The 14,089-nt window shown below is 42.9% G+C and overlaps 1 protein-coding gene across 1 annotated transcript in view; it reads right to left on the reverse strand.

The window, feature by feature from the left end:
- SIMC1 (SUMO interacting motifs containing 1) overlaps nt 1-12,130 on the reverse strand; it is an 83,841-nt gene extending 71,711 nt beyond the window's left edge. Inside the window, exon 1 of the mRNA XM_045801988.2 lies at nt 11,847-12,130. Coding sequence (XP_045657944.1) covers nt 11,847-11,975 — 129 coding nt within the window. The 5' untranslated portion in view covers nt 11,976-12,130. The remainder of the gene's footprint in view (nt 1-11,846) is intronic.
- Nucleotides 12,131-14,089: the final 1,959 nt, after the last annotated feature.

Consider the following 14,089-nt stretch of genomic DNA (forward strand, 5'->3'; position numbering starts at 1 on the left):
CTACTGCTTTCCGTAAAGGCTTCTCCACACCAACAAGCAATTCTCAGACAATTCAACTCAACTCTGACACTATCTACCTGGAGATAGAATCAGATTCCACAGGTAAAAGGCTCAGTTCCACAAACTTCCAAACCCTCCCCAGTTGTGCATTTCTATGAGTTCCAAACCCTCCCTCCCAGCATTTCTATGAGTTCACCAACCCAGAAGCTCTCCAAACCTTATCCTTTGGGTTTTTATGAAGGCTTCATTATATAGTCACAATTGATTAAATCATTGGTCATTGGTGATTAATGTCAATCTCTAGGCCCTCTTCACTCTCTGGAGGTCAGGGGGTGGGACTGAAAGTTCTAATTCTATAATCACATGGTTGGCTTCACTGGTAACCAGCCCCATCCTTAAGTGTTTTCCAAATGTCATCTCATTAACATAACAAAGAACACCTTAAGCTCTCATCATTTAAGGATGGTTTTGAGATGGTTTAAGGATGGTTTGCAAGGGTTTTGAGAGCTGTGAACAAAGAATGATGGATGATGACCAAATATATACGAGAAATACATATTTTGTCACCTGAATAATCAAATCTGTCTCTCTCTATATATATCTTACAAATCACAATATCACAGGAGGCTTTGCCCTACCAAATATCAAGATAAAATACACAGCTACAGTAAATAAAATACACAGAGAATAGGTCTAAATTACCTGAAAACTTAGTTTATGACCCAAGTAGTTTTTCATATAACTGGGTAGATAATATGACAGTATTAAATGAGCTAACTAATCATTTGAGAAGTTTTTTCTTTCCGTAAAATTCTAGACGATTGAAATGTTAGACTATTAGATTTGGCACAAACCTAAGAAGTTTGATAATATCCAGGTTGGCCACAGTATAAGAAAACAGGTATTCTCATAAACAGTTTGTATAAGAATATATGTCATAACCTTTTGGAAGTGTAACTTGGTGGCTATATACCAATCAGTGATTTTAGCTGCAAGCATAAAACAAAACAAATCCCTCCAAACCCCTCTAATTTAACCACAAAAGGAACTTATTAAAGGATAACCGGTAGTTCCTAGAATCCAGAAAAGAGCCTAAAAACCAAGCCTGGAATCTACATAGCCAAAATCTGGGTGCCTTGAACCATGTTGCACAACTGAATGCCCCATTATCACAGTCATTGGCATAAACACCCCAGCTTGAATAGCCAGCAGCACCAGTGTTGTACCCTGCCGCCAGAACCTTTATAATTGCTACTTGTCATTGCTGATGCCATCTCACCAAAATGGAGTCCACTGACTCTGCTTCTTCCCATCATCAGTTTCCAATTTCAAGTTTGGAGAAAGTATATCTGACTGGTGTCTGAGACTGAAGCCTGAGAATGTATCTGGCATTTCAACTTCTTTAAGAAGAAACAGATTGTATCTCCAAAGGTGGAAGTTCTGTAAACATAGTTGTGGGGTTCCAATACTAGAATCCCACAAAGAATGACACTACGTCCACAAAAATGGTATCTATTAAAATTATAAATACACATTACTCTTTAACTCCAAAATTCCACTGTAAGGAACATGTCCTACAAACATGTAGAAAGCTCATCATATCATAGTCTGTAACAGCAAAAAACCCCAAACATCAGTAAGGGGCTGGTCCAATAAATTATGGTATTTTTTAGAATATTAGAATAACATGCAGCTGATTAAATACTTACTAAATGAATATTCAACTATGTGTCAGGAATCATGTTATGCACTAGGAATACCACTGTAAGCAAAATGGGCAATAGTCTGAGTGAGGTACTAATATTTTTTAATTTAATTTAGTTAATTAATTTATTTTTAAAGATTTTATTTATTTATTTGTCAGAGAAGGAGAGAGAGAGAGAGAGAACATAAGCAGGGGGAGCTGCAGGCAGAGGGAGAAGCAGGCTCCCTGCTGAGCAAGGAGCCCAATGTAGGACTCGATCCCAGGACCCTGGGATCATGACCTGAGCCAAAGGGAGACACTTAATGACGGAGCCACCCAGGACTCCCTTTTATTTTTTTTGAAGATTTTAATTATTTATTTATTTGAAAGAGAGAGAGAGAGAGTGGGCACGAGTGGCGGGGGGAGGGCAGAGAGAGAAGGATAAGCAGACTCCCCGCTGAACAGGGAGCCCAATATGGGGCTGGATCCCAGGACCCTGGGATCATGACTGTGTCTAAGGCAGCCACTTAACCAACTGAGCCACCCAGATGCAACCCCACTCCCTTTTAAAGATTTTATTTATTTGAGAGAGAGAGAGAATGAATAGGGGGAAGGGCAGAGGGAGAGGGAAAAAGACTCCCTGCTCAGCAGGGAGCCCAATGCGGGGCTCTATACGAGGACCCTGAGATCATGACCTGAGCCGAAGTCAGACACCTAACTGACTGAGCCACCCAGGTGCCCCGAGGTACTAAAATATATATATATATATTTTAATGCCTAAAATATACTTAGTGGTTAAGAAAATTAGTGTAACTCCATTAGGAAAAAATAAGACATTTATGTATTTTTGTGTACACACAGAGAAAACTTCTGGAACAATACACAAACACTGTTAGTTATCTTTGGAGTAGCAATGGACAAGGGTGGATTTTTTTCTGATGCCCTGAATTTTTTAACTCTATTTAAAATTTTAAAATACTTTTTATAATTTAAAATGGGGAAATTTTATTTTTCAAATGATATAATTGAGTACCTTAAAACAAACAAACAAAAAATCCCAAAGAGAACCTATTGGAGAGTATATGTTCTAAAATTAGATAGTGGTAAGGCTTAAACAACTCAGGGAATCTTACAGGTGAATTTTATGTAAGATATGGAATTATATCTTAATAAAGCTGTTAATGGAGAGGGGGGGAAGTGATCTTCAGGCTTACCTGGCAGCTGACCTTGATTTAAGATTTGAATTAGTTTGGCATTTGATGTTTTCAATTCAAAATGTAGATGAATTTTGCCTTTTACTCTAGACATATACATATTTTTTGTTCCAAAAATCTTTATTAGCCTGGAAAAAAAAATTAGTCTGGGATAGGTGCCATATTTATCCCTTGGCTCTCTCATTTCACAAGGTTATTTTGACATAACTGTAACTAAACTTACCAGGAGAAAAAGATTCCTTTGAAAATCAGTAATAAGATTTCTGTTTTTTTCTTGAATAAGTAGTTACTGAGCACCTAGTCTGTTCAAGGCATTAAGCTACTTCCTGGGGATATGGCTGTGTCCAACAGTGAACTTATATTTGGGGGAAGGGATTGAGAAAGAGAAGATGATTTTTAAAAATATTTTAAAGTACACAAAAGATTTTTAAAAAATAATTTTTGGATTAAAAAAACCCCCATGGGTCTATTCCTACAAAATGACACATTTAAAGAATAGAATAATATTTTATAACTTGCTTTTTTCAACTTATGCATTTATTTCTAGCATCTCCAGAGGATGTGCCCTTGAAAACCTGGTAAGAGGTTTGCAAGTTCAGCCCAGGATTTTCAAGATTGAGACTATTGGTGGTAAACCTGCTCTACCAGTTAGCACCTGATTGACCCTAGGATTCTTCATTTATCAAATAGGGATAATAATCGTACCAACCTTATGGGGCTGCAGTGAGGATTACATGAGCTAATCCATGCAAAGTACTTAATTAGCATGCTGCCTGGCACAAATGCCAGCTATTCCCACTATGTGAGGCTCGCCATGATTAACATGCTCAACCCTATGTGGCAACCAGTCATTCAGAATCGAAACACTAGCTCCAGGATAAGAAAGGCACAGGATTCAAAGAAAGTTTTACTGATTGCCGGAAAGTAAACTGCATAAAATGAAAGTTAAACCATGTTTTTTTTTTTTTTAAAGATTTTATTTATTTATTCGACAGAGATAGAGACAGCCAGCGAGAGAGGAAACACAAGCAGGGGGAGTGGGAGAGGAAGAAGCAGGCTCATAGCAGAAGAGCCTGATGTGGGGCTCGATCCCAGATCACCGGGATCACGCCCTGAGCCGAAGGCAGACGCTTAACCGCTGTGCCACCCAGGCGCCCCTAAACCATGTTTCTAATTAGGAAGACAGTATTATAAAAATATTAATTCTTTTTTAATTAACTTATAAATCTAATGTAGTGGTTCTGAAACAGTGACAATTTTGCCCTCCAGAAGACATCTGGCAGTGTCTGGAGACATTTTTGGTTGTCACAAATCAGGGCAGAGAAGCGTTGCTACTGGCTGGCATCTAGTGGGCAGAGACCAAAGACGCAACTAAACATTCCACAGTGCACAGGACAGCCTCCCACAGAAAAGAATTATCTGACCCAAAGAAACCCTGATCTAATGCAATCCTTGACAAAATGATTCTAAAATTCTTTTGGAGGACTAAATGGGCACAATCAGCAAGAAGTTTTGGGGGGGGAAATGAGAGGTAATTGCTCCATTAGATACAAAAAAATATTATCAAACTGCAAAAATAAAACAGTAAAATTCTGTCACTGAGAATAGTCGAATCAATGAAACACAAAAGAAAACCCAGAAATAGACAGAAGTGTGTAAAATAATTTGGTGTTAAAAATGTGTTTCAAGGGGTGCCTGGGTAGTGCAGTTGGTTGAGTGGCTGACTCTTGGTTTCAGCTCAGGTCACTCTCTCAGGGTCCTTGGATGGAGCCCCATGTTGGGCTCCTCGCTCAGCATGGAGTGCACTTCAGGATTCTCTTTATCCCTCCCCCACCCCCTCTCATGCTCTCTTTCTCTCTCTAAAATAAATAAATGTCTTTTTAAAAAATGTGTTTCAAATAAGTGGAGAAAAGATAATTATTTGAGAAGTTATTCCCAATTGATTAACATCATATATTATAAACTCTAACATCTAGAATGTTTCCCCCATTCATCTAGAATCAGGGTGCATCTAATAGTTGGTCTCACATTTCATGTGTTAGTTTCTTTTTTCCTGAAAAGCTGTTTACCTTAAGTTGACAGCAAATCTTAGATTTGGTGCTATCTTATAAATACGGCAATACAGCATATGGAAAATGGTGAGTATACTTCACACCATATAAAACATTTCAGATGAATTAAATACCTAAATGTTAAGAATGAGATGGTAAAAGAACAATAATAAGGAAATAAAAGGAATCTCAGGACAGCAAAGATCTCTCTAAATATAAAACAAAGGAAAAACCCATAAGGATAAAAGATGCACAAATATATATATATAAAAGTGTAAAACTTCATTAAGTAAAACACAAACTATAGGTTTCTAAATTTAGTATAATCCCAATTTTAGAAGTAGAAATTGTTTGGAAGGTGACAAAATGATTTTAAAGTTATCTGACAGAATAAATATACAAAAACTAATCAAAAAATTCTAAAAAGAGCAATGAAGAGTTTCTTTTGCTTTTTATCGTTATTATTTATTTTTATTTTTAAAGTAGGCTCCATGCCCAACATGGGGCTTGAACTCATGACCCTGAGATCAAGAGTCACATGCTCTACTGACTGAGCCAGCCAGTCTTCTAAGCTTCTCTTCTTCTTCTTCTAAGCCCCTCTTCTGCTTATTATTCAAGTAGCATGTACCAAAGCCAGAAGAGAAGCTCCAAAAATAGACATAAAAATATATAAAAATTTACCATTTGATAAAGGTAATATTTCAAACCACTAGGTAGAAAATGTAACTAATTCAATAAACAATGTTGGGACAAATAGCTAGCCATCTGAAAAAAAAATATTAGATTACTGTTTAATCCCTTTTTTGAAACTAATTCCAGATAGATTAATAAATTAAATATAAAAATATTTTTATAACCTTAAGAGGAAAGCCTTTCTAAGGAAAAAAGTGATAGGACTGACTACATAAGAATTTAAAACTTCCGTAAAGGGACGCCTGGGTGGCTCGGTGGGTTAAGCGTCTGCCTTCGGCTCAGGTCATGATCCCAGGGTCCTGAGATGGAGTCCCTATCATTCTCCTTGCTCGGCGGGGAGTCTGCTTCTCCCTCCGCCTGCCACTCCCCCTGCTTGTGCTCACTCTCTCTCTCTCTAACAAATAAATAAATAAAATCTTAAAAAAAAATAAAACTTCTGTAAAGAACCAAAAGAAGTCAAATGTCGGGGGAAAAAAGTAACATGTATGACACAGGGGGCTGTATTAGTTTCCTAGCACAAATTACTGCAGACTAGCTTAAAACAACAGAAATTTTCCCTCTCACAGTTCTGGAGGCTTAACAGTCAAATCAAGCTGTCTGCAGTGTCATGCTCCCTCGAAGACTGTAGGGGAGAATCCTTGATTTGCAGCTGCAACTCCCATCTTTGGTTCCACTGTCACATGGTGTTCTTCCTCCATCTTCACGTCTTCTTATAAGGGCAGCAGTCATATTGGGTTAAGGGCTCACCCTACTCTGTATGACCTCATCTTGAATTATAACATCTACAACGACCCCATTTCTAAATAAGGTTACATTTCTGTAGTGGTGGTTACAACTTCAACATATCTTTTTGGAGGACCCAATTCAACCCATAAAAAGTCTGTAAAGAAAATTTACAAATAACATCCCAATAGGAGAACAGGTAATTTTCACGAAACACACACACACACACACAATCTCTCTCTCTCTCTCTCTCTATATATATATACATCCAACATATCTCTTGGTGATAGAGATGTCCAGCTCTACTACATGCTGAGTACACTCTCTGATCTTCAACCTCACTGGTTGCTCCTCCTTCCCTTGCCTTCACCTGAGGTAGATACTACAGTGTGTGCTACTGCTAGGTCCAGGATGCTCTTCCTCGTGTAGATTCTTAGCCTAGATGATCTCATCCAGATCAATGATTTTAATACAATCTATGTGCCAATGACACCAAATCTGTGTCCCTAGTCAGAACTTCTTCCCTGGCCTCCAAACCCAGTACAAACAATATACCTTGCATCTCCAGTTGGCTATTCCATAAGGATCTTAATTTATAACACTTTCAAAACAGAACTCTTGAATCTTTCTTCCAATCCTGTTCCTACTCAAGTCTTCTTCATTTCAATGAATGACAACAACATGCATCCGATGGCTCAGGCCAAAACCAGGGCATCATTCTTGATTCCTCCCTTTCCCTCACTGCCCCCATCTAAGTTCTCAGGACTCAATTTTACTTCCTAAATATCTACCAAATCCTTCCAAATATCTACCAAACTCTATTCCAAGCTACAATTATTTTTGGTCTGGACTACTTCAGCAACCTCAAAAAAATGATCTCCTGACTCCACTTTGGTCCTCTTATAGGAGGGCGACTATACTTCTGGTTTGTTTGGTACAGTTCCAGTTTTTACCTGTTGCTTGACATCCCCTCCAGTCAGCACCCTGTTTCATTTGCAAAAGGATTCCCATTTGGATACTAAATTATATGGTCACCTTACCTTATAGTCTTATCTTCTCACAGTAGCTAGAGTCACCTTTTAAAAATATAAATCAGATTATGTCATTCCCCTATCTGAAACCCTTCAAAGATTTCTTATTACATAAGGATTAAATCTGAACTCCAAATTGTGGTCTATAAGACCCTATATGACCTAGCTCACCTAACTTCTCATCTCTTAAGACTCTGTTGTCCACTCATTATATTCCAGCCCCTCTGGCCTTTCAATTCCTCCAATTAGTCATGCCATTTCTACTTCCAAGTCTTTGCTTTTGCTGCACCCTTTGCTGCCACCTTATTCCCTTAGATCTTCTCAAAACAAATCTATTCTGTCATTTTGTTCTCAGATCAAATATTAACTTTTCAGAGAGAGGCCTTCTTTGAAAACACAATCTAATGTTACCAACTCCACCCAAGTTACTATAAAATTGTTCACTTATTTATTAGTTGTTTATTACTTACATTTACCCACTAGAATGTAGGTCCATTGTTACCTTGTTTACCTCTGGTCCCCAGGGTCAAAGCATGTGCTCAATAAATATTTACTGAAACAATGACTCACAACCAGAGAAAAACATTAAAACCATGACAGCTCACAGAGTTTGACTATCATATCACCAAAGATTAAAAGACCAAAAATGCCTATTTTTCTTTGTAACACTCTGTATATTGACTGACATTACATTTATGTGATTGTTTATTGTTTGTCTCCCCCTAAATTAGAACCTCTACAAGGGCAGGGACTTGGTTTTATTCACAGCTTTATTCTTAGCACCTACAAGTGCCTGGCATACAGTAAGTGTTCAGGAAATATTTACCAAAAAAAACCTGACAATGTCTGGGGGTAACTAGGTAGTGGAGAAAAGGGTATGGTGAGAATATAATTGGTGCACAATTCCTGTAGGAAATTTGGCAATATATATCAAAAGCTCTCAAAGGGGGCCTACCTCTTGACTTCACACTCTCACTTCTAAGAGGAACAAGCAAATGAACAAGGGTACAAAGATTACTTATGAGGGACTTTATACTGGGGTGTTTACGACAGAGAAAATTTAGAAATGTCAGCATGATATCCTTTAATAGGAGGTTATAAATATAATTACGAATGTGTACAATGAAATACATTAAAAATATTGGGGAGGCGGGCACCTGGGTGGCTCAGATCATGATCTCAGGGTCCTGCGATCAAGCCCCCTGTCAGGCTCCTTGCTCAGCAGGGAGCCTACTTGTCCCTCTGCCCCTTCCCCCCCCGCCCCCGCTCATGCTCTCTCACTCTCTCAAATAAATCAATAAATAAAATCCTAAAAGAAAGTTCCTTCTTGTTAAAAAAAAAAATTAGGGGGAGGGAGGCATGTATTTATTGGTACAGCAAGAGATAAAAAGTGTATTAAAAGGCAAGCTAAAAAACCCCACATGTAGGGGCGCCTGGGGGTGGCTCATTTGGTTAAGCATCCAGCTCTTGGTTTGGGCTCAGGTCATCATGGTCTCAGGGTCCTGAGATCGAGCCCTGCATTGGGCTCGTAGTTCAACGTGGAGTCTGCTTGGGATTCTCTCCCTCTCTCTCCACCCCTTCCCCTGCTTTCTCTCTTTCTCTCTCTAAAAATAAATAAATAAAATATTTAAAAAAACCCACATGTATAGTGAAATTTCATTTTTGGAAAAACATGTATGGGGAAGACACATGGGTATGTATGAATGCACACGGGCATTTACAGATAAAAGTCTGGACGGACATATTTCAAAATGTCAACACTGGTTATCTCTGAAAGATTAAGGGCAATTTTAACTTTCCTCTAAATACATTTCTCAACTTTTTGTAATTAGGTCAACAAGACTTACGTGAACACATTCTGCTTTTATAAGTGGGAAACAAAAAGCAATTAAGTATTATGGAAAACACAGACACACTTCATAAACTTAATGACGACTAGAGCCCAGGTTTAGAACCAGGGGTTTGGAAATGTTAACTACAGTATTAGAGATGGTTTTCTGATTTCCTGATTCAAGCAAGTTGTTTTCTCAGTCAATACGTGTAAAAAAAAAAAAAAGAAAGAAAGAAAGAAAAGAAAAATAACTAAAACTTGTTTCTTTTATTGCATTGCCTGCCAAGCTTGAGAAGGTAAGACTTGGTTGAGCAGTAACACAAAGTGTAACAAAAGCTATCATTGATACTAGGCATTTTCCTTGCATTGCATTATTAAAAACCTCCTAACGATCCTGCCAGGTATCAACATTCTCATGCGCGAAAGCTGAGAGAGGCGACAGAACTTGTCAAAGCTCTCGCAGCTGCTCTGGGGGAGATCCTGATTTGAAGCAGTCTCTCTGACCTCAGGGCCTTCAGGGAAAGCTAAACAAAGGAGCTTTAGGCTCTAACCTTGCAAGTCTGTCAATGCCTCTGATCTTTTACATGGTTATCCTACTGTCCTATTTAATTTGCAAGAATGATAAAACAAGAACGAGCCTGGAGTTTTTAAGAAAACTGGAGTAAATATATGGGGAAGCAAGACTTTACACTGGGTACTATTCGAAAGGCTCAAGATCAAAATGCTTGGTTGGGTAGTCATAGCGGAGGGGAGCAGTTTGAGAGTATACCCACGTATGTGTGTAAAGGGCCACAAGAGACACCACAGACTGGGATAAGGATGACATTTATGCAACTGAAGAAGGGGGCTGGGCCAGGATGAGGGAAGTTGGACGGTACCTGGAGGGAAAAGGAGCTGATAGATGGATAAAGTTAAAGATGGACTGAGAGAAATAGCAATAGGAAAGAACCAGGAGGAAAGGCAGTTGTGAGTCATTCTACTGTATTTTTTCCTTCCACCTTTTTTTCTCCCTATAATCTTTTCCTCGTTGATCTCAGTCACAATTCAGCCCTCAGCGCTCTTTTCTATTTGGATGATGACCAAATCTCTCCAGTCCAGATTTTTCTTCAGAGTTCCAGAGTCCTCTCTTCTGAGGTTTAAACTGAATGCAGCACCCCTTCTACCTCAAGCCTGCTCCTACTCTTGTACTTGCTCTCACTTAATCAAACCTCCATTTGAAGTGTTCTCTCTCTCCACTCTTCCTTCAACCATTCTTTCATCCAACAAACATTTACTGTGGATCTATTACATCTTACACACCGCCATTCACTTAACAAGTTGGCTCACTTCTACTTTGAAAATCTCCTGTCTGTCCATCTCATCTAAATTCTTAACTGAGATTTACTGAGAATCCTTCATGCTTGAACCGTGGCTACACAGGACTATAAGTTAATTGGTTTTGCATGCCATTCATTTTGTAATGACCACCTAGCATTTAGCATTATACCTGGGACACAGAAGGGGCTCGCAGTGGAGACTTAGGGACCGCAAACTAGCTGGGATTGGAGGAGCAGAAGTTAGGAGATTTGTCTTGAAGGAGTATTTGCATATGAAGAAAGGGGTCTTCCTTAAACTCTTGGTTACAGATCTATACAAAAAAACGCCAGCGTGAGAATTCTTTTATTTCTGGGGTGTGGCCATAGGAGGCTGGGAAGACCGCTGAAGTCTGACGTTGAGAGTCTTCTGATAGAAAGCCTGTCCACCCTCCCACCCCTTAAATACTCAATAGTCACTTGCTGAACATATCACCTTCCCTGAGAGGAACCACGGATGTTGTGCTCTCCTTTGTATCCCCAGTGCCTAGCACATCTAGCGCACGTTAGGAGTTCAGTAAGTATCTGTGGAGGATTCTAGAAAGGCAGGGACCATAGATACTTCATTCACCATCTCAGGAAGGACAAAGACTAAGGGTCTTGAGGGAAAATGAAACAGCGAGATGCTAGAGCCTATTCCTTTAGAGCTTGGTATATGTTTGCTAAGCGAAATAAATCGCCCTCCTGCACAACTCCAAAATCGGGCCCCTCGATAGGCTGCCAGGCCCTGGAGCTCGGCCACCATCTGGCTCAGGCTCAGGCCCGCGCTTCCCTCTCCCCCAGCCCAGGCTCCCGTTACCTCCCTGCACACATCTGTACCCACCACAGGCCAAACAATTACACGCTCCCGCGGCCCTGCCTCGAGATCCGCGACAGCCCCCAGGACCGCGTCCCCTCAGCCCTCCGACCCCCGCCCCCGCCCCCGGGTCCGGGGGAGCCCGCGGCCCGGCCTGAGACCGCAGCCTGCGGCGGGCTCCCGCACCCCCAGCCGCAGGCGCGCCAGACGCCGTCCATGTGCTCGGCCGCCGTCTCCAGCCCCGGCCCGCTCTGGCTGTAGCGGGGAGCCCGGGAGGCCCGGCGGCCGCGGCCCGGGCCCGCCGCGCACCTCGGGGCGGGAGAGGCCGGCGGGCGGCGAGGCGGGAAGCGGCTGCAGCTATGAGGCGCCAAGGGGCGGGAGGCGGGGGCGCAGGGGACAGCGGGCCCAGCCGGGGCGGGGGGAGCACTCCCGCCGCGGCGGGGCTTGGCGAGCGGCGGCCCGCTCACTCACCACAGTCCGGCGGGGCAGCGCGCCGGGGGTCCGGGACAGGGCCCGGCGGAGCCTCCGCGCCCTGCCTGAGCGGGCCCCCCCGGAACTCTCGGAGCCGCTGTCGTCCGAGATCACGATGAAGTCCTCCATGGCTGCGGGCCCCGGCCGAGGCAGCGCGCGGGCGGCCGGCGACCCGGGCGGCGGCGGCGGCGGCAGCAGCAGCGGCGACTTCGGTTCCTGCTGAGGAGGCGGCGGCGGTGGCTGCTGCGGCGGCGGCGCAGACAACCGGAGCCATCACCCCGCCGGCTCCGCCCCTTCCCGCCCCTAGCCCCGCCCCCTCCGGCTGGCCCCGCCCCGCCCCTCCCGAGCCTGCCCCCCCCCCCCCCCCCCCCCCCCGGCTGCGGGCGGCGGGCCGCGGGCCTCGGGCAGCGGGCGGCCGGGTCAGGGCCGCGGGCGTTGTGCTAGGCTGGGGCACTCGTCCTCCCTTCCTGGGGAGGAAAAAGAGAGAGAGAAAATCAAGTCGGAGCCGGCTTGGGCCGGTGTTGCGGGCGTGCCTGCGTGACGCTGAGGCTGCGAGGGCTTCCCCACCTGCTTCCAACCGACCCAAGTGTGAAGTGAGGTGTGAACAGGCCTCTGACTGAGCCCGCGTCCACTGACTGTCCAGGAGAGGGGCCCCTTGAGGGGAGGGACCTGGCCTCCGACAGACAGACGGGGTGGCGGAGCCCCCGACTGACTGAGGGTAGGGGGCTTGGCCTGGGGCCAAGTGGGGTACAGAGACCCCACTTCCTTGTGCACATGTGCAGTACGTCTGTAGGATAAATTCCTAGAAGTGGAATTACTGGGTCAAAGGTGATGTTTCTGCTATTTCGATAAATGATGCCAAATTACTCCTAAGTTCTACCAATCGGCAGTTTCACCAACAATCTGTGTTACTCAGCAATTTACACTGTGAGATTTAGACACTTGTACAGTTGGTAGCAGGATCAGAAATGTGAAAAAACGTACAAAGAAAAGCCATGAGGTGGCGCACGCCAGGAATCATGAGGTGTTATGAATGAGCAAAGCTATAAAGATAAAAAGAAAGACACACTACATAGAGGGAGAAGCGGTAGGTAGTTGGCTGGTTGTAGGGTACAAATATTAAAATCAAGATAGGATCTGTGTTACAATAAATGTGGGGTAGTGACAAAAATCCTGTTGCTCATGCTTCAGCCACTTGGTAATATGTGTTGACAGATTCAATGGGAAATTGTATTTATCCAAAGAGGGATTGGTTCCCAAAGGAATGGTTGTCAGGTGCTGCCCAAGCACTGTCTAGTGCAGTGATTCTCAAACTTCAGAGAGCATCACAACCACCAGGAAGACTTGTTCGAACACTGATTGCTGGGCCCCACCCAGAGTTTCTAAATCTGGGGTAGGAGGTATGAGGTTCTGAATTTGTTTTTCTCAAATTTCCCAGGTAATGTTGATGCTGCTATTCTGGGGACCATGCATTGAAAACTGCTGGTCTGGTGGGTGAAGAGTCTACGGCCAATGGATTTCAGAAGTTCTGGTCGAATGGCTGAAATCATCCTTGTTGTGAAGGGATTCATTAAGTTGTCTTCACCAAATGCCATGAGATATTTGGTTTATTTAACTCCCTGCTTCTTGAAACAACTGTCTTCTCAAGGCTTCTGTGACCCTGCACCTCTCTTACCACTTCTTTTCAGTCTCCTTAGATGACTCCGCTCCTCTCCTCACTCCTGAAATCTTGATGTTTCTCAGAGGTCTCACATAGGCCACCTTCACACACCTCTCCCTACACAATGTCAACTATTCCTGTGGCTTTAATGATAATTTTCCTGCCGATGACTCCTTAGGTTTATCTCCAGCCCTGTCCTCAAAGCTCCAGATATAGATATAGATATCCAAATGTGTATCGAATCTCATAGGCATCTCAAGTTGAGTATGTCTAAAACCAAACCTCTGTCCTGTCAAAAAAAGCCTGCTTCTTCTTCTCAGTTCCCTATCTCAGTGAATGGTGGTACTACCAGCCAGTAAATGCTCAAGTGAGAAATCTGAGCATTATGCTTGATTTCTACCTCTTTCTCACCAACAAGTCCAGTCTCTTTTTGTCTCCTAAATATTTTTTGCACCCCTTCGCTTCTTTTGAGCTCTACTGTTATGACTTTAGGCAAGCTAAGATCACCTCTGGCCCAGTCTAGTGCAGCAGCCTTCTATCTCGTCTTCCTGTATCTATTCTTGCCCTCTTTCATTCCTTTTTC

The sequence above is a fragment of the Ursus americanus genome, chromosome 15 (assembly GCF_024610735.1).
Source record: "Ursus americanus isolate L20-20 chromosome 15, mUrsAme1.1.p, whole genome shotgun sequence".
NCBI lineage: Eukaryota > Metazoa > Chordata > Mammalia > Carnivora > Ursidae > Ursus > Ursus americanus.